The sequence below is a fragment of the Peromyscus maniculatus genome, chromosome 8 (genome assembly GCF_049852395.1).
Source record: "Peromyscus maniculatus bairdii isolate BWxNUB_F1_BW_parent chromosome 8, HU_Pman_BW_mat_3.1, whole genome shotgun sequence".
Lineage (NCBI taxonomy): Eukaryota > Metazoa > Chordata > Mammalia > Rodentia > Cricetidae > Peromyscus > Peromyscus maniculatus.
Window position 1 is genome coordinate 84,642,744 of NC_134859.1, and position 25,899 is coordinate 84,668,642.

Below are 25,899 nucleotides of genomic sequence, written 5' to 3' on the forward strand. Positions count from 1 at the left end.
GAAAAGACGGGAAAGCCGCACGGAGCGCACGAGCGAGCGAAAAGCTCCCTACCAAGCCAGGCTTTGTTCCCTGAACCTAAGACTTTACCCGGCGGCGGGCGGGCGGGCGGGCCGGGAGCGAGCGAGCGAGCGAGCGGAGGCGCGCGGCCATGGCTGCCGCGGCCGGGCAGGGGGGCCGGGGGGGCGGCGCGTGAGCGGGCGGCGCGGGGCGGGCGGGCGGGCGGGCGGCGCGGGGCGGGCGCCCGCGATGTGCCACTCGGCGCCTCCCCCGCCGGGCCCTGGTTGCACGGCGGCCGGGCGGCCCTAGGTAGCGGGCGAGCGGCGCGCGGAAGAGCGGCGCGGCGCGCGAGTCTCATTGTTGGGGCGGCGGGGGGGGGGCCCGTCGGGGCATGAGGGCGAGAGCACGGCGGGGGGGGCGGCCAGACAGAGCGAGCGAGGAGGAGGAGGAGGACGCCGAGGAGGAGGAAGGAGGAGGCAAAGAAAAGAAGCGGCGGCGGCGGCGGCGGAGGAGGGGGCGAGGAGGCGCGCGGCCCCCCGCTCCCTCCCTCCCCCCCTGACCCCCGACCCCCGCCGGCCGGCCCCCAGCCCCAGCCCCGGAGGGAGCTCATGGGAGTATGAAGGAGATGGTAGGAGGCTGCTGCGTATGTTCGGACGAGAGGGGCTGGGCCGAAAACCCGCTGGTCTACTGCGATGGGCACGCGTGCAGCGTGGCCGTCCACCAAGGTAAGGCGCGCGGCGGGAGCGGGGGGGCGGCCGGCGGGAGGTGGGGGGAGAGCTGCGGGACCCCGGGGGCGGCGCGCGCACCGGGTGCCCTGGGCCGCGCCCTCCGGAGCCCTCCTGGGGCGCGTGCCCCTCCCCCACCCACCTGAAGCGAAGGGCGGCGTGGGCTCCCCCCCCACCCCCCACCCCCCCGCGAGCCTGGGTCCTCCAGGACCGGGTCAGGCATTGTTTTCTTGCCTATTGTTCCCGTCCCGCGCCCCCCACCCCAAGTTGAAGGAGTTTTGGGGAGAGTCCAGGGAGCAAGGAGTGAACTCCCTGAGCCCCGCACCGCCGGTTGTCGGGGCTGTCCCGGGAATGTTTACCTGCGAGGTGTCCCCCCCCCCCTCCTTCCTCCTCCCGCCTGGTTTATTTTGGTTCCCGCTCCGGGAGGAAGAGGTCAAGGGGGGGTCATCCCCCTTTGCTTCCGGATACTGGGAGGAGCGGACTTGGGAAGGGAGGAGAAGGGTCCCACGGGAGAAGGGACTCCTGCAGTCCTCCGGGGAAGAGCTGAGGCTGGGAGAGCGGTGGTATAGGGGGCCGGAATGGAGGAGAGGGAGGTTTGGAGTTTCCCCCAGCAGCACATGGTTCGGGAGTTAACTCCTTGAGGAATCTTGCCGAGGGCGCAGGCTGGCATCTCTCCGCCTGACTGGTACAGGCAACGGCCCCCCTCTTCCTGAGACAACCCTTAATGCTGTGGCTGCCGGCCCTTCCCGCCAGTCTCCCCCGGTTACCCGCACCACACCTGCTCAGCTTTGACTTTTGACCTGTACCTGCGAGAGAGGCAGAAAATGAGGTTCTTGGACCCCCGACTTCCTTGCCTCGTCTCTTACTGGCCCTTTAAGAAGTGCCCCCCCCCCCATAACAACAAACGTGTTACAGTCATGATTATTTCTTGTTCTGATGCTTGAGGACTGAGTGGTCAGGGCCGAGGATGGGAAACAGGTCCAGGAAGAAAATGGGTAGGGGGATGAGGATGGAGGATCTTTGGAAGTTTAAGGTCAAGGACTGTCAGACTTTTTGCCCCTGTTTGGAAAGCTTGGTGGTTGTGTGATTGAAGGCTGGCTCTAGGCTGTCGGACATTTCTTGTGGTCCCGATCCGGAGTGACCTGGGGTCTGGGGAGCAGCCCCGCCTACTGGACTGGTTTTAGTCCACTGGTCTCTCCCCGCCGCCCCCAGTTACTCTGGGAAAAACCCAGTGGCCGAGGGCTTTGCTCAGTGACGACTCTCCTCCCCCACCCTTAGCTTGCTATGGCATCGTCCAGGTGCCCACGGGACCCTGGTTCTGCAGGAAGTGTGAATCTCAGGAGCGAGCAGCCAGGGTGGTGAGTTCAGATTCTGCTATCTCCTTTTCCTCTCCCCGTACCTGAACCTCTCCTGCAGGTTGAGCTAGGGTACCCTGAGGCAGGGCAGGACTAAGCTTCGCCACTCAGGATATCCTGTTTCCTGACTCCCATCACCAGCCCTATCTCTCCCTCTGCTCATCACTCAGCTCTGCCCCACCTCCGGCATGGGGGCTTTGATTTTTGTGTGCATATGTGTTTTTTTTGGGTAACTTTTTATTACGAAAGGTTGTCAAGGCTACAGTGAGGACCTCGGGTCCTCCTTACTCGGCCTCCTCCGGCAGTTAGGAGCTCACAGCCAAGTCTCTTTCCTGTGCACCCTCACCCCGTCCCCAACTCTTATGTCATCTTGGGTCCTTTGGATGAGTTCAGGGAGGGCCCAGAGCAGCAGATTCCCCAATCCCTGTGCTCCTTGCATTGGCAGAGGTGTGAGCTGTGCCCACACAAAGATGGGGCATTGAAGAGGACAGACAATGGAGGTGAGGGGACCCTGAACCCCTGCTGAGGTCAGCCAGACCCCCTGAGCAGGTGTGGGGTGGAGGCTGGCTTTCCCTGCTCGGCTTGGTACAGGAAGGTTGTGGAAGCAGGGGACAGGTTGACAGCTCGGTGTTGGGAGGGGTGGGGTCTGGCGCCTGCTGTCCTGCTGAGGCGAATTCCCACACTGCCCCAGGCTGGGCCCACGTGGTGTGTGCCCTCTACATCCCTGAGGTGCAGTTTGCCAACGTGCTCACCATGGAGCCCATTGTGCTGCAGTACGTCCCGCACGATCGCTTCAACAAGGTCAGTGCCCTTCCTGGCCTGCTGTCCTGGGGTGCCACCGTGGTGCCCTCTGGTTCTCTTAGGGAGCTCGGGAGATGGGTGGGTGCTTAAACTTCAGCTGCCTTCTGTGCACAGACAGGTACACGCCTGTGTTCTGTAACCTGGCAAAATAGTCAGTGCCCCTCCAAGTAGCACAGCCAGAGACTAGCCTTTAGTTAGTAGTGAATTTATTTTCCTGAGTTTCTGATATGTGAGAGACATGGTACGGGGGCCCCCAGTGCTTGCTGTTCAAGACAGACGTGGAAACATCATTGAGATAAAGGGCACCCACTGAGGCTTGCTCGGGTATAAGGCGGTTAAGGAAGGAGATGTTTAGGCTGAGACCTGGGGCATGAGAGAGAACTGACTTTGATTGAGGATGGCTGGTCCCAGGTTCCATGAAAAAGACACACCATATGCAGAGGTCCAGCAAGGGGAGCAATGGGCATATCAGGGAGCAAGGCTAAGGTAGATGCCGGCCTCTCCAACCTCCTCAAGGATCGTGCTGTCTGTATGAGGATGTGCGTTGAAAATTGAATACCCTGCCGGGCGGTGGTGGTGGCGCACGCCTTTAATCCCAGCACTCGGGAGGCAGAGCCAGGCGGATCTCTGTGAGTTCGAGGCCAACCTGGGCTACCAAGTGAGTCCCAGGAAAGGCTCAAAGCTACACAGAGAAACCCTGTCTCGAAAAACCACAAAAAAACAATTGAATATTCCTGCTGGAGAGATGGCTTGGTAGTTAGAGACCTTGCTGCTCTTGCATAGAATCCAGGTTCAGTTCCTGGTACTCCCATGACAGCCTGCAACCACATTTACCTCCAGTTCAAGGGAATCAATCCAATGCACTCTTCTGGCCTGTGAGGGCACCAGGCATACATTGTTGTGCACATACATACATGTAGCCAAACACTCATAAAATTTAAACCTTTAAATTGAATATTCAGAATCCATTTCCTCTGGCATACCAGTTGCATTTCAAGTGCTTGATGGCCTGGTGGCCAGCGCTTGTTGGCCTCCAAGCACTTGTTGGCTTGCATTGTATAGGTTAGAGACCATTTCTGTTCCTGCAGAAAATTCTGTTGGAGGGCATTGATCTGGGGTGGTGGGGGACAGGATGGAATTGAGGGGAGGCCGGGGAGTCCCTCAGCAGGCAAGGTGGGGTACCCTGGAGGAGGGATCAATTGTGCTGTGCCCTGCAGACCTGTTACATCTGTGAGGAGCAGGGCCGGGAGAGCAAAGCTGCCTCAGGGGCCTGCATGACCTGCAACCGCCACGGATGTCGCCAAGCTTTTCATGTCACCTGGTGAGATTCCTGTTCCCAACCGCTCCGAGGCTGGTGGTGGCCAGTGAGTGGGATTATCTTGTGAGAGACGGTGGCGATGCCATGCTTGGAACTTGGGTCCAGGAAGAAGGAGGTGGGAACGGCTGTGGTTTGTGGCTGCACCCTGCTGACCTGCCCTCTCCTCAGTGCCCAGATGGCAGGCCTGCTGTGTGAGGAAGAAGTGCTGGAGGTGGACAACGTCAAGTACTGCGGCTACTGCAAATACCACTTCAGCAAGATGGTGAGTCCTGCCCGCTAGTGGGCACACGGGCCTGGGACATGCCTGTGCCCCGTACTGGAAGGTTGAAAGACCCCCATGCTCTAGTCCCTGCCTTTCAGGAACTGTGCCTGTCAGAACTAAACCAAGTATTGAGGCTAGGATACAGACAGGACCCCCCCCCCCTTCCCCCCACGATTGTCAATCCAGGCATCTTTCGCTAATAGAACTAGGACGAGTGGATTAACAGCTCTTACTGGGACAGTGTCTTTGCCACAGTCGTGATGACTTTGTGTGCTTCTCCCACAGCCCAAAATGTGCCGCATGAGCCCCATTTCACAGATACTGTAAATTAAGCATCCCTAAGATTGCCGGGGCGGTGATGGCGCACCCCTTTAATCCCAGCACTGGGGAGGCAGAGCCAGGCGGATCTCTGTGAGTTCAAGGCCAGCTTGGTCTACAGAGCGAGATCCAGGACAGGCACCAAAGCTGTACAGAGAAACCTTGCCTCGGGGGGCGGGGGGGGGGGGGGGGGGGGGGAAGCATCCCTAAGATTGTATCGCTTGTCTCACAGCTGGTGGGTGGGATTCAGATTAAACAGTTTCATCTGAAAGCCCCTCAGGAACCGTGCCAGGGGAAGACAGAGCCCTGAGGTGAGGGAAGGGTGTTGGATGAGACCAGGCAGGCAGGGAGCTTGAGGCAGGGAGATGAGGCTCTCATGGCTGAACAGACTTGGAGATTCCCCAGGCTGGCATGGATCTGCAGAGGTAGGCTACAGCCAGGACTCCGTGCCCCAGGCCACACAGCTTGGAGAGCTCCAAAGCCAGAGAGTAACATGATCAGATTTGTGTTATAGGCAGATTACCCTGGCAGCAACCATGAAGCTGGGTGGAGAGACAGCTGCAGGAAGGGGGCGGGTGACAGAGGGACCGGGCTGTCTGCTGGAGTCCTGTAGGTGGACTTTGTCTAAACACGAGAGTGATCAAGAAGCAGAAGGTGACTGACATAAGATCCACGCTGTCGCTAATCACTGGCTGGGGAGAGGTGGGTCCTTGGGGGTGGTAGGAAGGGGGCGGCTGGCCTCGAAGGGGCGTACACACCTTGGTCCACGACAGCCCATCTTGTTGTGTGCCTGTTGCTCTGGTGTAATGATTAATAGTTCCCCTTCCCTCTCCAACAGTGCCCTGGGCACCACGCCTTTTTAGGGTTTGATAGCCACTTAGGACAAGGTCAGGAGTTTTGTTGCCTCTGCACGGGGCACTGGGTAGACACAAGATCCGAATTTGGTGGGGGTCCCCAGGCAGGGTCAGGGTGGCAAGGGCAGATGGAGGTTACCAGGCTGAGGCCGCCTCCCTCTGTGGGCGTCCAGAATAGACTGGGTCCAGATGTGAAAGAGACTTGGGAGAAACGATCTGGAGCTTGATGAAGTGGGAGCGGAGCCCAAGCTGGCAAGGTCTGAAATTAATCCTAGGCTTTGGCAACTGGGAAGTAGTGGTGGTCTTCAGGAGCAGCTGGGGGGTGGGGTAAAGCCATCAGACCTGGCCCAGGAGGGCAGTCCCGGGGAGATAGTTTGGTGTTTATAGCCAGCGGCCCCCAGCTCAGGGCCACAGGTCTTCTGTAGAGATGTACTGCTGGACAGAGAGGAAAAGCAGGACCAAGGGAGGAAGTTCCGATGGCTAGCGAGAGCTGGAGTGCGCGGGGATCCTCTTGTTCTAAGGGCTGTGGTTCAGTCTGCCTGAGACTGCTACAAGGACACTGGGGAGTGGAGCAGTAGAGCAAGAGGCCCAAGTGCACCCCAACCTCACCGTCCCTGGCTGGGGGCCCAAGGCTGGTCCATGCCTCTTTTGAACCTCTGAGGTTGAATCTGTGCATTGCTAAGACAGTGGCACACACCTTTAATCCCAGCACTCAGGAGGCAGAAGCTATCCAATCTCTGTGAGTTCGATGACAGCCAGGGCTACACAGAGAAATCCTCTCTCATAAACAAAACAAACGGACAAAGACAGCTGGGGAAGCTCTAGGATTTCTAGTTTGTCCAGAGTATCACGGAAGACAGGAGTGATCTGCAGGGGCAGAGGGACTGGCCCTTGGATCTTGTGACCTTCAGGAACCTTCCTTAAGCTAATGAAAGAAAGGTTTGGCAATTACTCTCGTTTTTCTTTTTTTTTTATTTTTTTTCCCCAAGACAGGGTTTCTCTGTGTAGCTTTGTGCCTTTCCTGGATCTTGCTCTGTAGCCTAGGCTGGCCTTGAACTCACAGAGATCCGCCAGGCTTAAAAGCCTGTGCCACCACCGCCCTGCTAATTGCTCTCATTCTCTACCTCCAGAAGACATCCCGGCACTCCGGCAGTGGCGGCGGGGGAGGCGGCGGTGGCAGCGGGGGCACAGGAGGAGGCGGCGGCGGGGGCAGCAGCAGTGGGACCAGCGGTGGCGGAGGTGGTACAGGGGGAGGCAGCAGCAGCGGCAGCGGCAGTAACAGCTTCCTCACTGGCAGCAGAAGCCGCTCCGCCTCACCATCCACCCAGCAGGAGAAGCACCCTACCCACCACGAGAAGGGCCAGAAGAAGGTGAAGGCCTGCTTTGGCTCCCATACTTCTTTTTAGGGACTGCCACCAGGTGCCCAGGCCTTCCTCTGAGGCCAGCAAGGTTGGAGAGGGGACTAAGGAAGGGTCACTTGGGGCTCAGAGGTTGGGACCTGGTCTCTGTGTCTGTGTGGTCTCTGTTTTCCCCATGACGTGACCGTGTCCCCAACCTCCAATTTCGTGGCCCTACATGTTTGCACACATCTCTAGCCTGTCTCTCCCCTTGTGCCCCGTGCTGAGAAGTGCTCACTTTTGTTCAGTGTGTGTTCCAGGGGGACACCCTTGTGAGTGCCTGCTCATGTGTGTGGCACTCCGTCGTCACTGGCACCATAATGGGACAGGCTATTTTTAGCAGGAGGGAGGATGGGGGAGGGGCTCTTGGCTCTCAGAGGATCTTGCCTGAGCTGCTCCTGTCCAGCTGGAGTCTTCCATCCCTCTGTAGAGGGAGAGGACTCGCTGAGGCCCACTCCTAAGAGGGCTCAGTTCCCAACACCCACATGTCATGGTTTACCTCCTTCAGACAACCTGTCCATCAATGTCTGGTCACCCTTCCCTCCCCAGAGTCGGAAGGATAAAGAACGCCTTAAACAGAAGCACAAGAAGCGGCCTGAGTCCCCCCCCAGCATCCTCACCCCGCCTGTGGTCCCCACTGCTGATAAGGTACCACTGCTCATTCTCTGGATGCTGGGTGTGAGTAAGCATGTAGTGTGAAGGGTCAGGGTGAGCAGGGGCCTGCTTGCTTGGGTGTCATCCTCTCACAGCTCATGGTTAATGTCACCTCTGCCCAGCAAGCCCTGACACATCATAAGGGTGAGGTGTGGGGGGGGTACCTCCCTGCCTGCTAGCTGCCATGGGCACCTTTGTCCACACAGAGGCTCAGCATTGGGATCTTGTCTTCAGAGGGCAGATGGGTGGCCCTGCGGCTTTTTTTCCCCGTGCTCTGGGGCCAACCCTGCAGGATGGGCTGAGAAATGCCTACCACTGGGAGGACATTTAGATCCCACTTCATGCCGGGTGGGAGTGGGGATGGGGGTGGGAGAAGGCTTCTGACAGTACCCTGAAATCCCTAGTCACCCCACCCTACTCAGCAGGCCTGTCTCTAGAAGTGGGTGGCATCAGAATGAGCAACAGGCAGGCCCTACCCTAGGCCAGTGAGTGCTAATCCAAGCCAGAGCAGACCCATGGGAGTCCCCTGGGGGCCTGGAGAAAGCACCCCCTCTTGTCCCATTACTGCTAGTCACCTCTGCCCCCTCACATGGTTGGCAGGGCACTGGGCATCGTAGCGGGAGGCTCAGGGATCAGGTTTCCAGGGTGATGTTGCTGTGGCAACTGTCCCAGTAACTCCCCTCCTGCGTCGCTGGGCTCACCTGGGAAAGATGGTCCGACCTTTCCAGAGCCTTCCGGCAGGTAGAAAGACCTGTCAGGGCCCCTCCCAACCAGGGCCTTAACCCTTGGACATGCTGTAGAGTTTTGCCTGTCCCCCCACAACCCATCCCAACATTTAAGGCCCCCTTCCCCCAGCTCCTCTCTTCCGTGGCTTTCCGAACCACATCTGGCTCCCTTCAGAACTCCAGCTGCAGAAAAGAACAAAGGAAGACGGAGAGGAGGGCCCCGCCCAGGGCGGGCGGCAGCCCAGGGTGGCTCTCTCGCCCTTCCTTCCCTTCAGTTGTTCCTTGAGCACAGTTTGAATACCTGGTGTCCACCCTAAAGAAAATCCCCTGCCCAGGCACCAGAGGCACAGCTACCTGGAGACTGTCTCTGGGAGAGAAGGGGCGCGTCGGGAGGGCGGAATTCATTCCTCAGAATAACTCAGTGTGGAAGATGCCTTGTCGCTTCCCCTTCCTCAGGGGTGCTCAGCCACCAGAGAAGTTACGTAACTCGCCTAAAAGCACCCAGCTAGTGGGAAAGTTTCCAACCAAAGTGGTCTGGCTTGAAGGGCACCACACGGAACTGTCCTTGCTAGGCTCTCACAGCCACGGCCATCAGACCCTGAATTTACTCACACACACACACCCACCCCATGTCTCTGGTATGGAGCTGCTCCTGACTCCCAGGAATGTACTCCTAAGGATGGTGCAGCTGAACCAGGTCCAGAGGCTAAACCACCTGGAGAACATGGTGAGGAGGCCAGAGCCTTCTAGGCCCACAGCTCTGTTCCTCCGATACTCCCCAACACCTTGCCCTCCCAGGAGAGCAGACACCCGACAGCGTGCTTCGGGGCAGCATAGCAACCCTTGACATGCAGGCATGGTTTGCAGGGCCCTGAGAGGAAGCCGGAATGGGTCATCACCTAGGTGTGTGGGGAGACTTCCTAGAGCGGGACTTCCTCGATGGATGTTGGAGGAGGGAAGACAGGCCGCCCTGTGGAGGGTTGGGGTGTAGGCTCGGATGTCCAACAGGAGCGTGCAGTGGTCACAACCCGGTGGTTGTGAGTGGTAACAACTGGAGGGCCCTAGACCAGCACCAGCCTTTAGGCCAGAGGTATTTACCAGTGATCTTCGATGAGTAGGCCAGTTTGGAATGTGGCCTGGTCTCTCTTGGGTCCTGGGGCAAAGACAGACAGACACTGGGTTCAGGACATTGCCTAGAACTCCACACCTACCTCTCTCCCATCTCCATGTTCTAGAGTCTCCCACGGGCTCCTTGCCTGGAAAGGCTTCACAGGAGACTCCCAGTTGAGCCCAGGTCCTTTGCCTTCGCCCTCACCCCCCGAATCAGGCTGAGCTGGACTGGACAGGCTGCGACGAGCGTCTCTTTGGTCTCTCCCTCAGGTCTCCTCAGCTACTGCTTCCTCCCACCACGAGGCCAACACTCAGGAGACCCCTGAGAGCGGCAGGGACTCGAAGGGGAAAAAGCCTTCCAGCCATAGCCTGAGTCATAAGGGGAAGAAACTGAGCAGCGGGAAAGGTGTGAGCAGTTTTACCTCCACCTCCTCCTCTTCCTCCTCCTCTTCCTCTTCTTCCTCCTCCTCTGGGGGGTCTTTGCAGCCTGCAGGTGAGTATGGGTGTCCTGGAGGAGGCTGGGAGCGGGAGCCTGCAAGGGCCTTTGCCTGGTGGTTTACATCTCCCGTTGTTTTTACAAGCTGATGCGGGGTAACAAGGCGGGGATCCCCCCAGTGGCTCATTTCCCAGCTGGACTCTCTTCCCTTCCCTTTTTCTTTTTTTGAGATTTCTTTATTTATGTGTACGGGTGTTTTCTCAGCACACCAGAAGAGGGCATGGGATCCTTATGGACCGGTTGTGTCGGATCCCATTATTGATAGTTGTCTTAGATCTCATTATAGATGGTTGTGAGCTGCCATGTGGTTGCTGGGGATTGAACTCTCGTCCTCTGGAAGAGCCGTTAGTGCTCTTAACCGCTGAGCCATCTCTCCAACCTCCACCTTCCCCTCCTAAGTCAGGACTCCTCTTTTCTTTACAGGGCCAACCCCTCTAGCCCCGCAGTAACGTCCCCTACTTTGGTGTCCAAAGGGCCGCATGAAAGCACCAATAAATATTAGCTCCAGGCACAGCGGCCTGGGATCCCAGCACTTGGGAGCTGCAGGATGGCCCGAGTTTGGGGCCCGCTTGTTTGTGAGGCCCTGTGCCCGGCCCGTGCTCCATGTAACAGTCATTTGTTCAAGGGCGGAACGTGCTTTCCTCCTGTTTTATTTCGGCAGGGACCGTTCACCTGGGACCCCGAGCGGGGACCAGGCCCTGTTTTCCAGCTAGTGTCCTCCTCCTGCGGGCGGGGGAGGGGAGGGGAGGGCCCCGCAGTAATCCCTCCCTTTGTTGTAGGCTCATCCTTGCAGGGCTCTCCGGACTTCACAGCATTCCCCAAGCTGGAGCAGCCCGAGGAAGACAAGTACTCCAAGCCCACGGCCCCCACTCCGCCAGCCCCTCCCTCGCCCACGGCCCCTGAGCCGCCGAAGGCTGACCTCTTCGAGCAGAAGGTGGTCTTCTCTGGCTTTGGGCCCATCATGCGCTTCTCTACCACCCCCTCCAGCTCCAGCCGGGCCCGCGCCCCCTCACCTGGGGACTATAAGTCTTCCCATGTTTCCGGGGCCGGGGCCTCGGCAGGCACGCATAAGCGGATGCCTGCACTGAGTGCCACCCTTGGACCTGCTGAGGAGGCCCCTGAGACGGGCCTGAAGGAGAAGAAGCACAAAGCCAGCAGGAGGAGCCGACATGGGCCGGGCCGTCCTAAGGGTAGCCGAGGCAAGGAGGGCGCCCCAGGCCCGACCGCCTCCCTCCCTGGGGCTCAGCTGGCTGGTTTCACTGCGACTGCGGCCTCACCCTTCTCCGGAGGGTCCCTGGTCAGCTCTGGCCTTGGGGGTCTGGCCTCCCGGACCTTTGGGCCTTCAGGAAGCTTGCCCAGCCTGAGCCTGGAATCCCCTCTACTGGGGGCAGGTTAGTGACCCCTGTAGTTAGAGAACATTTATTTCAATGTCTAGCCAATCCCGTGAGGTCAGGGGCATAAATGTAAGAGTTAGAGGAAATGTAGCTAGGTAGAAACCGCTCCAAAAGGCAGCAGGGAGGTGGCCGTCACCTCTAAGGTGTTCCCTTAGATGTCTTGTGCATGAAGAGGTTGGGGTAGACCCTAGCGGGACTTAACCGTGTCCTGTAGAAGAGTAAGACAAGCTAAGGATTGCCCAGGCTAAGAGGCAGGTAATAAACTGAATGGCCCGAGTGAGTCCCAGGCCTGCTGTGTCCCTGAAGAGGGGCCTGGGGTAGAATGTGTCCTTAGAGTTTCCTCTGTGTCTTTGTGCCTTCAGGAATCTACACCAGTAATAAAGACCCCATCTCCCATGGTGGAGGGGTGCTGCGGGCTGTCTGCAGCACCCCACTCTCTTCCAGCCTCCTGGGGCCCCCAGGGACCTCAGCCCTGCCCCGCCTCAGCCGATCCCCGTTCACCAGCACCCTCCCATCCTCTTCTGCTTCCATCTCCACCACTCAGGTGAGGCGCTGTCCCAGGGGCCGGCACTCTGGGCCGCTTCACCAGGTGCCCGCACAATACAGCCTTGGCAGATGCAGGAGCACAGTGAGGCCAGAGTCTGTTCCTCCCAACAGGTGTTTTCTCTGGCTGGCTCTACCTTCAGTCTCCCTTCTTCCCACATCTTTGGAACCCCCATGGGCACTGTTAACCCCCTCCTGACCCAGGCTGAGAATAGCCACACAGGTATGCTGCTGGTCCCTGCTCCTGTTTCCCGTCTTCTGAAGGACTGTGGAGAGCGGGCGAGTCCCTTCCCTCTGGCCTGCCTACTCTGCCTAACTAAAGTTACTTCACACGCTACCGACCAGGGGGCACCTTCCAGGAAAACAGGTGCAGGGCCAGGCATGGCAGCGCTGCCCCATCCCACAGAAGAGAAGTGAGCTGCTCTAAGCAGTGGGTAGAGAATGCCAAAGCCAGCTCAGACAATCCCGAGCCAGCCCGAGGCCCTTAGCAGTCCCCCGGCCCCGTCCTGTGCAGTTGTAGTCAGGGTCTCAGAGGTCCTAGCAGCTGGGCTTTCTGTTCTCCAGGGATTTAGGAGTTAAGGGGGTGGGATGCAAACTCCCCTGCTCTCAGCCTGGAGTCTACTCAGCCCCTGAGAGTTGAACCCTGTCAGCCTGGGGGCAGGGCTTAGCTGTAGGCTGCCAGTTCAGGTAAGCTTTTCAAAGAAACCAAATCTGACTTGAGTTTCAGGACCCCGTTGGGTAAGATTGGTGTGTGTGTGTGTGTGTGTGTGTGTGTGTGTGTGTGTGTCCCCGTCCCTGTGTCCATCTTGTGGCCAACAGTTTTCTCATCTGAGTTTATGAATGTACAGAGTCAAACAAAGCTAATTATGATAATACAATGATTAAGGACTTGCCTTGTGCACGCTGAGCCCTCCAGCTAAGCACTTCACTTTTATGACCTTATTTTAATCCTCGGAACAATGGCTGTAGTGAGGCTGGTTACCGTCTCAAGGTCACACAGCTAGTGTCTGGTTCATTTGATCAAGTTTGTCTGGACCTCAGATTCGGTAACTGGAAGATCTAGAGACAGACAGCAGGAGCCCTGTTGGGGGGGGTGCTTTCCTGAGATGGGGGCGCCAGCCTGAGCTCCCAGGCTAGGTTTGGGAGGTGCTGAAGAAGGGGCAGATAGTCTCCCTCCCCCCTGATCCTTACCAATCCCTTCTCCTTCCAAGAGCCAGACCTAGAAGACTGCAGCTTCCGGTGTCACGGGACCTCCCCCCAGGAGAGTCTCTCTTCCATGTGAGGGAGGGTGCTCCTCTCAGGAGGGAGGGGTGGGTGGGGACGGGAGAGAGCGTCCCCTGGTTGGCGGGGGTGGGGCTGGAATCAGGGTGCTAGGCGAGCCTGAGTCTGTCCTCCTCTGGCCGGCAGGTCACCCATCAGTAGCCTCCCTGCGCTCTTCGACCAGACGACATCGGCCCCCTGTGGGGGTGGCCAGTTAGACACCACAGCCCCGGGGACGACTAATATGGAGCAGCTGCTGGAGAGGCAGGGCGATGGAGAGGCTGGTGTCAACAGTGAGCAGGGTCCAGGGATGGGGGCTGCCCCAGCCGCTCCCTCCTTCCCCTTCCCCCTAGGCTCTCTCCTCCTGGCCCAGATCTTAACCAGACCCCAGCTTGCACCCACTCCCCTCAATCTCGGGGGCGCCCTTCCCCAGCCCTCAGACCTCTGTCTCCCAGATCCGCTGTCCTGCCAGCGGGAGCAGCCTCCCCAAAGAGATGTGGGTCGCCTTGTCCCTCCAGACCCTGTCCCTCCTGCTGGCCCTGCCTCCTTGGTGCCCGAGGCACTAACCTCAGGCTCCTCCTCTCTGAAGTTGTGGAGATGCTGAAGGCCCTGCATGCCCTGCAGAAGGAAAACCAGCGACTGCAGGAGCAGATCCTGAGCCTGACCGCCAAGAAGGAGCGACTCCAGATCCTCAACGTGCAGCTCTCCGTACCTTTCCCAGCCCTGCCCGCTGCCCTGCCCGCCACTAATGGCCCCATCCCAGGACCCTACGGGCTGCTTCCTCAAGGTGAGGGGATGCAGTCCCGGCTGGGGTGAGGAATCCCTGCCCGGTGCCTTGAACCGTGCCTTGCATCTCCTGCGCTCCATCCTTCAGCGGGCGGCAATGACTCCTTGAGCACCAGCAAGAGCCCTCCAGGGAAGAACAGCCTGGGCCTGGACAACTCCCTGTCCACGTCTTCCGAGGTGGGCACTGCAAGGAGGGCCCAGGGAGGAGCAAGCGGAGAGGGTCCTTTCAGTCTAGTTACTGCCAGCCACTGTTGGAAGCGGGCCGCCGAGCATCCCGTTATCTTCTTAGTGGTTATTTCAAATAAGTGATATGCGTGGGGCGCCTCCTTAACCCGGCACTGACTAAGCCGGCAGTGAGGAAAGTAGACCCAGGCCTCCTAACTGACGATGGGCTGAGCCCAGGAAGACAGCAGACTGCAAAGCAGAAAGAGGAAGATGAGCTCAGTTAAGGGCTAGAGGAGCGTGGGGGAGGCCGTCTTGGGGAAGGAGTGTCGAGAAGCGTCCCTGAAGGGTTTATTACAGTGCCCCACACAAACTAATCCCTGTGTAATTGGTAGCGGTTGGAAGAGCAGTGGCTGTTGTTATGTTGTGGTTCTTATTGGAATCAAACAGACCGGGTGCTTGTCTCTTCTCTGCTGCTGACTGACTGGGACTTAGGGCCGTCATGATCATAAAAATAACACTAGTTGCAAGCAAGCTTGCCCTGTGACTTAAAAACGAGTCTCTCTAGTCTCCACAGTGACCTTGTGGAATGGATATTACTAGCACCCATAATGCATGAATATGTAAACCAAGGCAGGGAGGCTGAACCCAGGGCTACCCAAGGCCCTGAGTTGTGGGCATGGGATTTGAACCTGAGCCTCTCACTCTAGTTGAGTTCTGAAGTGGAAATAGCAGGCTAGTGCAGGTCAAGTCCTAACCGCTGGACCTGGTTCCTTTGGAAAGATCAGTGCCATTACTGTTGTTTGTTACTGGGCCAGCACAAGAAGGGTGCTGGGCTTCCGGAAGTGTAAACGCGATCTGTGAGCACTGTGTAGACCTTTAGCTTCCATCACTGGACTGCTGTCTCTCCAGGGTGCCTGGAGGCTTGGGGGCTTGGCTTCAGGAGAACGCTGGTGGGTACTGGGCTGGGGGCCAGAAAGGTCATGCTGGCCCCCCGCCCTCTGACTCGTCCCTCCCCCTCCCTCCCCAGGACCCACACTCAGGCTGCCCGAGCCGCAGCAGCTCATCGCTGTCCTTCCACAGCACGCCCCCACCGCTGCCCCTGCTCCAGCAGAGCCCTGCCGCTCTGCCCTTGGCCCTGCCCGGGGCCCCTGCCTCGCTCCCACCCCAGCCGCAGAACGGGCTGGGCCGGGCACCTGCAGCGGCGGGGCTGGGGGCCATGCCCATGGCGGAGGGGCTGTTGGGTGGGCTGGCAGGTAGCGGGAGCCTGCCCCTCAATGGGCTTCTGGGGGGCTTGAACGGGGCTGCTGCTCCCAACCCTGCGGGCTTGAGCCAGGCTGGCGGGGCCCCCACGCTTCAGCTGCCAGGTTGTCTCAACAGGTGAGGGAGAAAGCTCAACTCACGGGAAGGGGAAGGGAGGCTGGATGCGGGAGGGATGCCCCCCAGTAACCCTTGCCCCCCCCCAAAGGGAAAAAGTGCCCTCTGGCCCTATCAGATTTATAATCCTGGCAGTCTGTTGACTTCAGGGACTCCCTGAAAACTTGAGCCTTGAGTGCATCTGGACAGGAGTCGTTGAGGGCACAAGATCTTAACCATGTCCCTACCATTAGTCTTTTGGACAGGTTGTCTGTCCATCTGCCTGGGCCCGAGGGAGTCTGGGAGCTCGTGGGTGTGGGGTACACTGCTCCGCACCTCCTCATCTGTCTTACACCTGCCTCAGCTTGACAGAGCAGCAGAGACGTCTCCTTCAGCAGCAAGAACAGCAGCTCCAGCAGCTCCAGCAGCTCCTGGCCTCGCCGCAGCTGACCCCAGTGAGTGCCCCCTCCCTGGCCAACCCCTGCCAGCTCTACCCAAAGCCATCCGGGAGGGGCTCCAGGCTGGTGGGTTTGAACCTGTGGGGCTACTGGGCGGGGGCTGCTGGGAGGCCCTGGCTCACATTGCAGTGAGGGACTGGAGAGGGGTAGGTGCAGTCATTGAGCTTGCAGTCTTCAGGGGAATTCCAGGATCTCAGGGAGGTGTCTGCGCAGGTGACGTTCTCTCAACCGGAATCTTGCATCTGTCTTATGTGGTGTGCTCTTTCTTCTTTGGAGGGAAGTGGTTTCACCTTTTCAAAATGAGGGAATGAAGCTGGAGTGTGGCTTAGTGGCACAGCATACATTAGGTCCTTTCGTGTGTCCCCAGCAAGCTGGGTGTGGTGTGTAGTGTATGACAGTAGTTCAAGCATTTTAGAAGCTGATGCTGGAGAATGGCCATGAGTTCAAGGCGAGCCTGGGCTACATAATGAGTTTGAGTCTGCCCAGGACTTCAGAGTAAGACATGAGTCTTAAAGAAATAACACACACACACACACACACACACACACACACCGCTTTCCATTTTATTTTTGTTTCATATGTGTGTCTCTGTACCACATGTGTGTGCAGTGCCCACAGAGGCCAGAAGAGGGCATTGGGTCCCCTGGAACTAGGCTGTTTATGGACCGTTGAAAGCTGCCATGGCTGCTAGGACTTAAACCCAGGTCCCTTGGAAGAGTAGCCATGGAGGCAGCGTCTCTCTTGCCCACAAACGAATTTTTTTTTTTTTATTTGTTTTTGTTTGTATTGAGTCAATCAGTGTCTCCCTAGGCCTGGAACACCATATGCGGACCAGGCTGGCCTTGAACTCACAAGGGTGCCACTCAAACCAGTTTTTTTGGGGGGGGAAAGAAACACGATGAAGGGAAGTACTTGGAGACTGTTGTCCCAATTCAGTGCTTTCATTTGGAGTGGCACTGTGGTTGATTAGGGATGCAGGACCTGACAGTGGGCGGGGCCAGAGGTGTTTACACTCCGCACTTGCCCGGGAACTTACCTGGCCACGTGTAGTCACTTTCTCGTGCAGATAGGGAGGTGGAGGCCCACAGTGCCAAAGTAGAGGTGGAATCTTGGTCTTCCTGTCATGGGCCTTACGGCTCCAGTGTGAGGGGCCCTGGTCTGGCAAGGCTTTGGGGGGGACAGCAGGGACCCACTGCCAACGGACAGCCCGTCGTCCTTGCAGGAGCACCAGACTGTGGTCTACCAGATGATCCAGCAGATTCAGCAGAAACGGGAGCTTCAGCGGCTGCAGATGGCTGGGGGCTCCCAGCTGCCCATGGCCAGTCTGCTGGCTGGAAGCTCCACCCCGCTGCTGTCCGCGGCGGCAGCAGCGGCGGGCACCCCTGGCCTGCTGCCCACAGCATCGGCCCCACCCCTGCTGCCTGCTGGAGCCCTGGTGGCCCCTTCCCTCGGCAGCAATACAAGTCTCATGGCTGCAGCAGCTGCGGCCGCAGCAGTAGCAGCAGCAGGCGGACCCCCAGTCCTCACTGCCCAGACCAACCCCTTTCTCAGCCTGCCTGGGGCAGATGCCAGTGGGAGCGGCCCCAAAGGAGGGGTGAGTAAGGGGCCCAGGCCTTCCTGGATCCCTGTATCTCAGGGACAAGCAGAGGATGGTTACAGTGATGTCACCTGATACAGCCGAGGTGGGAGGCAGCAAGCCTAGGTCAGCCAGATAGGGTTCCCTTCTTCAGAGTCAAGAAGGCCCCTCTGAGCAGGGACCAGCCTTCTTAGAGAAAACAGCCTTCCTGCGTGGTGAGGTGGCTCAGCGTGTAAAGAAAGGTGCTTGCCACCCAGCCCAATGACCTGAGTTTGATCTCAGGGACTCACGTAGTGGAGGGAGAGACCTGATTCCAGAAATCTGTCCTGCTGTCCACACACGCATGTACGCACATGCACATGCACACTGAGTGTAATTTTTTTTTTGTTTTCTTTTGTTTTAAATTCCTTTTTAAAAAGAAAACAGCAGTTCAGTGGGAGGAGTAATTAGAAAAGGCCATTTTCCTTTCTGTACAGCAGTTAGGAAAGATGAGCCTCTGGGCCATCACAGAAAGATGGGCCAACACAGAAGAAAATGCCTCTCTCTTCCTTGGAGAACTAGCCTGAGCGCAAGAAGCCAGCTTTGGGCACAAGCTAGGCATTTTCTCACTCCACACACTGCAGGCTAGGCTGAGGCCTGGCTGTCTCCTACTGCTCCTACAGCAGCCTTTTCTGTCCTTGGGAGCTGTTCCTAACTGGGATTTAGGGCCAGATGCCTCCAACACTCAAAGCCTCCCTTCCTGTCTTTCCAGACCGCTGACAAAGGAGCCTCAGCCAGCCAGGAAAAAGGCTAACTCCATCCACTCTGCCCCTCCTGACCCCTACGCGGCTTGAGGGTCCTTGTCCGGAATGGGTTCCTAGGCCCAGACTCTGGAGAGCCAGGCCCAGAGCCTGTGCTGATGCCCAGGGAGTGTGTGCTGGAGTTCCAGGTGCTGTGGGGAGAGACTGGAGGGGCCTTCCCTTCCACCTGCCCGTTCCCTACTGCGCTGGCTGCTTCAGGAGAGAGGGTCAGGGGGAGCAGGCTCCGGGCCTGCCTCGGAGCCCCCATCCTCCACAGATGCCTAGGGGCCCCCCAAAGAGCAAAGTAGGTCATGGCATAGGACGTGGAGCGTTGGTTGGACCTACCGCATAAACCAGTGAGCACTTGAAGGGGGAAGGTGAAGGGTGGGCCCTTGGGCCCACTCCTGGTGTGGAAATCCTCATGGAAAAAGGGCTGGTCCCAGTCGACCTTCAGTTTCTTCCCAGCAGAAGGTGTATCCCTTTGACTGTTTCTCATCATCCCTCCCCACTGAGGGTCACAAGCTGAGCTTGGAAAAGCCTACAGATGTGGGGGGCTGAGGAAGGGCAGGATAGCACCTCTGGGGGCCCCGTGATGGGGCTGGGCAGGGCAAAGTCCCTCGCTGTCCTTGGTGTCCTGCCCCTTTTTGCACTATTGGCTTGAGGAGTTGCCGAGGGTGGGGAGAGGGGGCTGCCTGACTCCACGGAGCGTGAGCGTGAGTGTGAGCGTGAGCGTGTGTGAGTGTGTGAGCGTGTGTGTGTGTGTGTGTTGGTCAGTCTGTTTAACCTGTCTGTCTGTCACCTCATTCTCTGGACCTGGGGCAGCCATGGGCAAGGACAGGAGCAGGGGCTGGCACCAGACCCGGAGTTTCCTAGCTCTTGTAGCCCCTCCCAACCCCCTCGCCCACCCTGGTCCTTTTCCAGGGCATGAATGGTTAACTTTTAAAGGAAACAGAACAGTACTCCAGTATTGGAGAATTCCTGGGGGCTGGGGGCTCTGTATCAGGGTAATATCCTACCTTCCCTCCTCTGGACCCCATTCCATCTCAGGGCCCCTCGGGGCCTCCTCCCCCACTGGTAGTTTGGTCTTTCCTGGCACAGGAGAGCGGGGGAGGGGCGAGGTGCCACCTCGAAGCGCGTCTCCCTCTCGGAAGTCGCTAGCCTGCCTCTTAAGCCCACTTCACCGGCTCGTAGAGCCACTTAAGCTAACAAATGTCCCTTTCACCCACCAGCTATTTCCAGGGTGTAGTAGTAGGTGGCAGAGTCAGTCTGCCCAGGGCCGTTGTGAAAAAACATGGAGTGGGACATGGGAGCGCAGCCGGGGAGGCCTCTGTCCCTTTTGGTTGCACTGGCTGGGACTGAGGGTCCATTCCAGTCCCCTAACGTTCCTGTCTGTGGGCCTCTTTGCATGTGTGCATTTTGGTGTGTTTCTGTTTGGGTTTTGTTATTGGGTTTTTTTTTGTTGTTGGTTTTTTTTTTTTTTTTTAATAAAAAAAAAGATGTGTATATTTTTGGCAATGACAGAAACGTAGTGCAGATATATTTTTGCCTGTGCTGCTCAACCGTTTTTTTTCTGATATGGAAAATAATATTAATATTCCTGTTGATAAGACTTCGTAAGATATTAGGGTGGGTTGGGAACCTTCAGAGGCAGATTCTTTGGCACTAGGAACGATTTTGGGGGGGCATTTGTGTGACCTCAGAAATACTTTTCTAACTGCTTAGTATAGAAGGACATTTTCATCTTTGCGGCTCTCACTTCTTATCCAAAAGCCAGTGAGTCTTCAGATTCTTAGACGATTTGCTTATCCAGGCCCACACCGCTGCCCCAGCCACCATTCAGAACCAAGTGGCCACTGCTGCGATGTCTGGAAAGCCATCACATGTGAAGCAGGAGCGCTAGGTGCCCTGGACCAGATGCCCCCTCTCTTCAGTCACTCAGATCTTTGGAACCCTAGTCTCAACTTTCCGGAGCTTTTTTCCCAACTTTGGGCCAGGATGCCCTGGCAGGTAGTCAGGTTAGATTTGCAGAGAGCTCTGGGCCTTGCATGGATTGGTGCTGCTCTTTTTTAGTTTTTCAAAACAAGGTTTCTCTGTGTAGCCCTGGTTGTCTGTCCTGGAACTCACTCTAGACCAGGCTGGCCTCGAACTCAGAGATCTGCGTGCCTCTGCCTCCTGAGTGCTGGGATTAAAGGCCGCCACCGCCAGCGCTTGGTGGTGTTTCTCCTTGTGCTGAGGAACAAGGGAAGTTGTGACACTCTTGGCGCGGCTCACAGGGAAACTCACGATGACCGTTGAGAGGGAGCAGAGGCCTGCAGGATGGCCACAATGACCTCACATCTTCCAGCCTTGGTCGTCTTTTTTTTTTTTCTTCTTCCTGAAACAAGGTCTACTCTATTATGTAGCTCTGGCTATCCTGGAACTTGCTATGTAGACCGGGCTGGCCTCAAACTCACAGAAATCCACCGGCCTCTGCCTCCTATGTGCTAGGATTAAAGGTGTGTGCCATCATGTCTGGCTTTGGTCCATTTCTTGATAAAGAGCTTTGGTGGGGTGAGGGGAAGGATGCAGATTTGGAGCCATCTCTGTGTGGGGGAGGGGAAGGATGTGGTTTGCAGAGCGGAAGTGGAGTTGGAGAATGCATGAGTGGATCTTAATGTCACCACCCTCAGTGAGAAGAGATGAGTGAGTAATGCGTGCGTGCTGAGTCTGTGTCCACCAGGGGGGTCACGGCTAGTGGGTATCAGTGCTAAAAGGGACTCAGCTGTATTTAGGGGTCATTGGAGCTGGCTTTCCAGGTGACTGCTCTAAGCCTAGGAGGGACAGGTCCTCAGTGACAGCAGTGTCAAGCCTCACCTGGCCTGGTTATTCCTATCCCATCGTCCAGCCTCTAAGCTGCAGCTGGTTGGCAGGCAGGCTGTCCCTGTGTGTGGTGTGTGTGTGTGTGTGATGGTGTGATTGTGAGTGTAGGGTTGTGCCCATGGTGGGAAGGTATCTATGTAGCACTGACTGTCTTAGCTCTGAGCTGACGAATCCTCTCCATAGACAATGACACTTTAAGGGTTGCCTTTAAGAAAAAAAAAAAAAAAGAAGAAATTGTTATCTCCCTATCCCCTCTCCCTCATCCCAGCTTATGGGTTTCCCCTCAGGCTCCTGGGTCAACTGCTGCCGCTGGGTAGGTACCCTGATCTTGAGGCTGGTGACCCTTTCCCTTTCCTGTGTTGAGACCCAGGGAGTGCCCACCCTAGACTCCTAGGAAGGGCCTGGACAAGTGAGGGGAGCCCAAAGAAAGGCTAACATTTCCATTTCCCTTCCCCAAACTGGCAGTGCTGACAGGTTTTCAAAGACACAGGTTCCCCACTGCTTTCCATCTTAAGAGTGCAGTGGGTCCAAGGGAGTAACAGGCAGCTGGTTCCTGGGAAGAGGTGCCCAATAGGATGGAGGTAACTTCACCCGGATCTTGGAGGAAGACTGGGCCAGGGAACCCTTCGGATCCCTCTAGCTACTTCCTCCTGGATTGCGGGTGTGTGAAAATTTCCACCAGGCCACCTTGTCTGACCTACTGAAGAGCTGGGGCCTGAGGGCTGCCCCCATTCTCCTGTGTTCACTTTCTCCAGCCCCACTTGGGACTGAAGACCGAACCCTGGCTCCCTTCCTTCCATCCCAGCCTGTTTCCATGTAGCAGACCCTTCCTAGGGGAGCAAGGAAGGAAGCCACAGATTGCAAACCCAGGGCCTCATTTTTCATTCTTTCTGAAACCTTTATATCCTCAGCCCAAGAGGCAGTGTTCCCTTGCGACCTCCAAGCCTGGAATTGTGCATAGCCTGGGTCTTGTATCTTTGTATAACGGATGTTATTTGTACGAAGGGCAGTTCGTAAACAGCACTTGTTCTTTTAATAAAAGAATGTTTTACTTAAAAAAAAAAAAAATGGAAATCCAAAGAGACCTTGCTTTGTCTGGCTTCACTGAAGGGAGGGAGATGGGCTGCCAACTATGGGGGCCTGTGGGAGGAGGACGGGATATGTACGGTCAGTGACCCTTTTTTCAAGTACTTGGAGGAGCAGTTCAAACCGGAAGTCACAGAATATGCGGTGCAGGTGAAGATGCGGACGCCGGAGCCCTGCTGGCTGATCGATCCCCACCCTGCGTGCGCTTTTGAACACACTCACTGCCCTGGACTCCGGAGGGCCAGGGCGGCACCTGCCGGCTCCAGGGCTGCTCTGCCTGCCCCTCCTGCGCCCGGCCGGGCCGGGCGGCGTCTTCCGGGAGGGGGAAGGGGGGCGGAGCGGAGAGGGTGGCGACCCGGGCGCGGCCATGCGCAGAGCGGCCGTGCGCGGCGTGGGGACGAGCCTGCACGCTGTGGTCATGCGCGGAGCCTCGGTGAGCGTCCTCTCTCTGGTGACCCCGGGCCGTTCGGCCCCGCCTCCCCCGGCCGGGGCCAGACTCCGCCCCTCGGCCCTGCGTCCCCTCGGGGCAGTGCTTTTTCCTGTGGGAGCATCGAGTGGATGCCAAGACCTGCCTCTGCTGCGACCCTTTTCCCAGCCCTTTTGTCACTCCCACGACCCCTTAGCCTGTGGTCTTTTCCTTCCCAGATGGGCTTCCGGCGTCCTCCTTTCTCCCCTGATTTTATTTTTCTATTTCCAAATCACATCTGCCGGCCTGCCTTGTGGAAGCTGTGCCAGAGGCGGGAAATCTCCTCTTGGCTGGTGAGTACACCGAATGCCGCCTTCTCTCAGCACACAAGTCCCATCACTCCCCCTGAATTCAGGGCTACATCGAAGACAGCGACAGGGGACACCCCTGCCCCCAGCAGGCTCTAGGAAAAGTTTTTTTGGGGGCAGAAGGCAGAGGACAAGGAGCCAGGCTTCTGAGAGGAGGCGAGGACAGCCACTTGATAAGAAAGTAGCAGGGATCATGCAAACTTACAGTACTTCCAAGGCTTGGGATGACCCCGTGCCTCTTCTCTTCTCTGGCCATAGGCTCGATGGTTCCCCAAAGACCCAGCCAAGCCCGTGGTGGCACAGAAAACACCTATCAGGTTGGAGCTTGTTGCCGGGAAAACCTACAGATGGTGTGTATGTGGCCGAAGCAAGAAGCAAGTAAGTCATTCCTGTGGTCTTTCACTTAGATGCCACACAGTTCTAGTCCTACCACCCTGAACAAGCCTGACCTCAGAAGCTAAGCAGGGTTAAAGCTGGTTAGTGCTTGGATGGGAGATGCGACCCACACACCTCCCACCTGGGGTCAGCGTGGTCCATCCCGGAGAACTTTCTTCCCATCCGTATTTCCTTTCTTTCTGTATATACCCGAGATACAATGTGGGGGCTTGGTAGCAGAAGACCAGCTCACAGTGTCCATCATGTCCCTTCCAGGAAGATGGCCCTTCAGTAACGGCCAGTGCTGTAACTGGCTTCTCCTTGCAGTCACGCCTCCCTCCGCACCCCTGTTCTCCAGCTCCTGGGCACCAAGGACTTGTCTTTCTCCCTCCTCCGCGTAGGCAGCATCTCTGCCCATGTGCCAGGCTTTGGACCTCACAGCTGGGAAGATTCTGGCCTGTCTTCCCCAGTGTCCCTCCCTAGGTCTCGTCATGCCCTTCTCCCCTTGGATGTGACTTCTGTTTGCTGGTGCCTTTTAATGCCATCCTGCATTGTGGCAGGAGCCTCTCTCTCTCTGGAGAACTCTGCACTGTTCTCCATGCTGTGTGACTGGTATGAGAAACCCAGATCCCAAGGCCTACTTTACCGTAGATTTGTGGTGTGGCCTTTGAACAGATATTCCAGAGGGTGGGGCAGGTTCAAGGGCATGCCAGCCAGAGGACTGGGGTGGGGCAGGTGCCATGCCCTTTAGGCAGGGTGCTGGTCTGTCTCCTCCATTTCTGCCCCTGACAAAGCCTCCCCCCTTTTTGGACCTCAGTCTTCATCATCCGGCTTTGAAGGGGTCTTGGGAGGGACATGGTACACACATTAGTAATGCTACTCCAGGCCGGCAGGTTGTCACAGACACACACACACCCTTGCTGTTGTTTTCTGGACCCAAGCAAGGCTGACCCCACTCTGGAAAGGCACTGGGCTGCTGGGTTCTCTCTCACCCTGGTGACCAGTGAGAAGAATGTCACTTTCATGAGTCAGTGGGGGTTCACTCAGCCATTAACAAAACAAAACAGAATGTTTGTCTGTTGTACACAGAAGCCCTGGAGTCTATCTCCAGCACGGAATAAACGGTGTTGTTGGGGTCCACAGAGGTTTCTAGTGAGATCTGAGCTTGCTTGACACACAGGGCTGCATTAGGGGATGGCTGGACCACATACATGGTCGTCAGGCGTTTGGAAGCATCTGCACTTGGCTGTGCTGGGGGGAGGTCTTTTGCTCCACCCCTTGGCATTCCTTTAAAAGCCCCTTTGAAGAGACAGAAGGGGTCGGTGGGTGTTGACCCAGGCCCTCCCAAGGCTATCCTGTGTTTCTGTCTCTCCCTCCATAGTCTAAGTATTTCTCCCTTCTCTCTCAAGAGTACCCTGGGGTAAAAGTGGGAGCAGGTCTCCCATAGGGTGTGATGACACACACCTGCAGTCCTAGCACTTGGAAGGCAGAGGCAGGAGGATAGGAGTTCAAAGGTCATCTTCAGGCAATAGAGCCTGTTCCAGGTAGGCCTACATTACATGAGAACTTATCTGAAAACAAAAGAATGGGGCTGCTAATGCTCAGTGGTTAAAGACGCTTGTCACACCACCTTGCTGACTTGTGTGACCCCCCAGACAGGGTAGAAGGATAAAACCAACCCCCCACAGCTGCTCTATGACTTCTGTGAGTGCACAAGCCCATTCCCGCGCACACACACACTCACACACACACACACACACACACACACCAAATTTTAAAAATGTAAGAGACAACAAAAAAACTCCAACCTTGTTTGTATTAACGTTGCCTCTCACTGAGGCCCAGTTCCCTTGGCAAGCTGTCCTGGCCTTCTGGGTTTCCCAAAGGTGAACAATGAGGAATACTTGTAATAACTGTACAGTGACCAATTATTTCCTCACGGCAGCCTTGCCGTGACCCCCAGGTGCAGGGCTAACTGTGGTCAACTCTCCTCCCACCCCACCCCTCTTCTTTTTCTCCCATCAGCCCTTCTGCGACGGCTCCCACTTCTTCCAGCACACTGGCCTTTGGCCACTCAAGTTCAAGGCCCAAGAGACCCGCACAGTGGCCCTATGTACCTGCAAGGCCACCCAGCGCCCTCCTTACTGTGACGGTACCCACAAGAGTGAGCAGGTACAGAAGGCGGAAGTGGGCACCCCACTCTGAGGAGTACTGTGGCTCCCCGCCTCCCGCAGCCTTCCCCTCTGTGAAGCCAACAGTGCCCCAGAAGGGAACATCCAAAGACCAAGTCGTTAGCAACTATTCCCTGAAAAACCTGCAACCTCCTGTTGTGCAGTTGAGAGCAGGACCCTGGTCCAACACCTGGTAAACTGTCATTAAACATTGCGACCCAGCCTCTGAGTGTCCCTGTGGTCACTGGCAAGGCTCACAGTGCCTCCTGCTAGAGTTGGATCTGTGGAGGCAGAGGGTATCCGGTGG

General features: G+C 57.1%; 2 protein-coding genes across 4 annotated transcripts; both read left to right on the forward strand.

Annotated features, from left to right (window-relative positions):
* Positions 1–244: 244 nt before the first annotated feature.
* Positions 245–20,835, forward strand: Mllt6 (MLLT6, PHD finger containing). Of its 3 annotated transcripts, none has more exons than XM_076543281.1 (20): positions 245–723; positions 2,002–2,081; positions 2,524–2,578; positions 2,770–2,879; positions 4,097–4,200; positions 4,366–4,459; positions 6,762–7,001; positions 7,578–7,676; positions 9,788–10,010; positions 10,793–11,404; positions 11,770–11,951; positions 12,065–12,173; positions 13,162–13,228; positions 13,358–13,503; positions 13,800–13,997; positions 14,085–14,173; positions 15,189–15,538; positions 15,879–15,969; positions 17,195–17,566; positions 18,300–20,835. In XM_076543281.1, exons 1-20 carry the CDS (start codon positions 615–617, stop codon positions 18,339–18,341), a joined length of 3,372 nt encoding a protein of 1,123 aa, XP_076399396.1. In that variant the 5' UTR covers positions 245–614; the 3' UTR covers positions 18,342–20,835. The 3 variants fall into 3 exon arrangements, with proteins under 3 accessions (XP_076399396.1, XP_076399397.1, XP_076399398.1); XM_076543282.1 differs by having other exon boundaries at positions 6,765–7,001; XM_076543283.1 differs by having other exon boundaries at positions 247–723; positions 9,788–9,923.
* A 1,910-nt stretch (positions 20,836–22,745) lies between these two features.
* On the forward strand, positions 22,746–25,814 carry Cisd3 (CDGSH iron sulfur domain 3). Its single transcript, XM_076543285.1, has 3 exons — positions 22,746–23,031; positions 23,305–23,424; positions 25,447–25,814. The coding sequence occupies exons 1-3, from the start codon at positions 22,831–22,833 to the stop codon at positions 25,624–25,626; spliced, it is 501 nt and encodes a 166-aa protein (XP_076399400.1). The 5' UTR covers positions 22,746–22,830; the 3' UTR covers positions 25,627–25,814.
* Positions 25,815–25,899: the final 85 nt, after the last annotated feature.

What these genes read in the sequence shown, in the direction of transcription:
- Mllt6 (XM_076543281.1), top strand. Translation starts at nt 615, where the DNA reads ATGAAGGAGATGGTAGGAGGCTGCTGCGTATGTTCGGACGAGAGGGGC. An exon ending in GGCTGAGAATAGCCACACAG is followed by an intron (nt 12,174 to 13,161) that starts GTATGCTGCTGG and finishes TCTCCTTCCAAG; the next exon opens with AGCCAGACCTAGAAGACTGC. An exon ending in CTACGGGCTGCTTCCTCAAG is followed by an intron (nt 13,998 to 14,084) that starts GTGAGGGGATGC and finishes TCCATCCTTCAG; the next exon opens with CGGGCGGCAATGACTCCTTG.
- Cisd3 (XM_076543285.1), top strand. Translation starts at nt 22,831, where the DNA reads ATGCCAAGACCTGCCTCTGCTGCGACCCTTTTCCCAGCCCTTTTGTCA. An exon ending in GGGAAATCTCCTCTTGGCTG is followed by an intron (nt 23,032 to 23,304) that starts GTGAGTACACCG and finishes CTCTGGCCATAG; the next exon opens with GCTCGATGGTTCCCCAAAGA. An exon ending in GTGGCCGAAGCAAGAAGCAA is followed by an intron (nt 23,425 to 25,446) that starts GTAAGTCATTCC and finishes TTCTCCCATCAG; the next exon opens with CCCTTCTGCGACGGCTCCCA.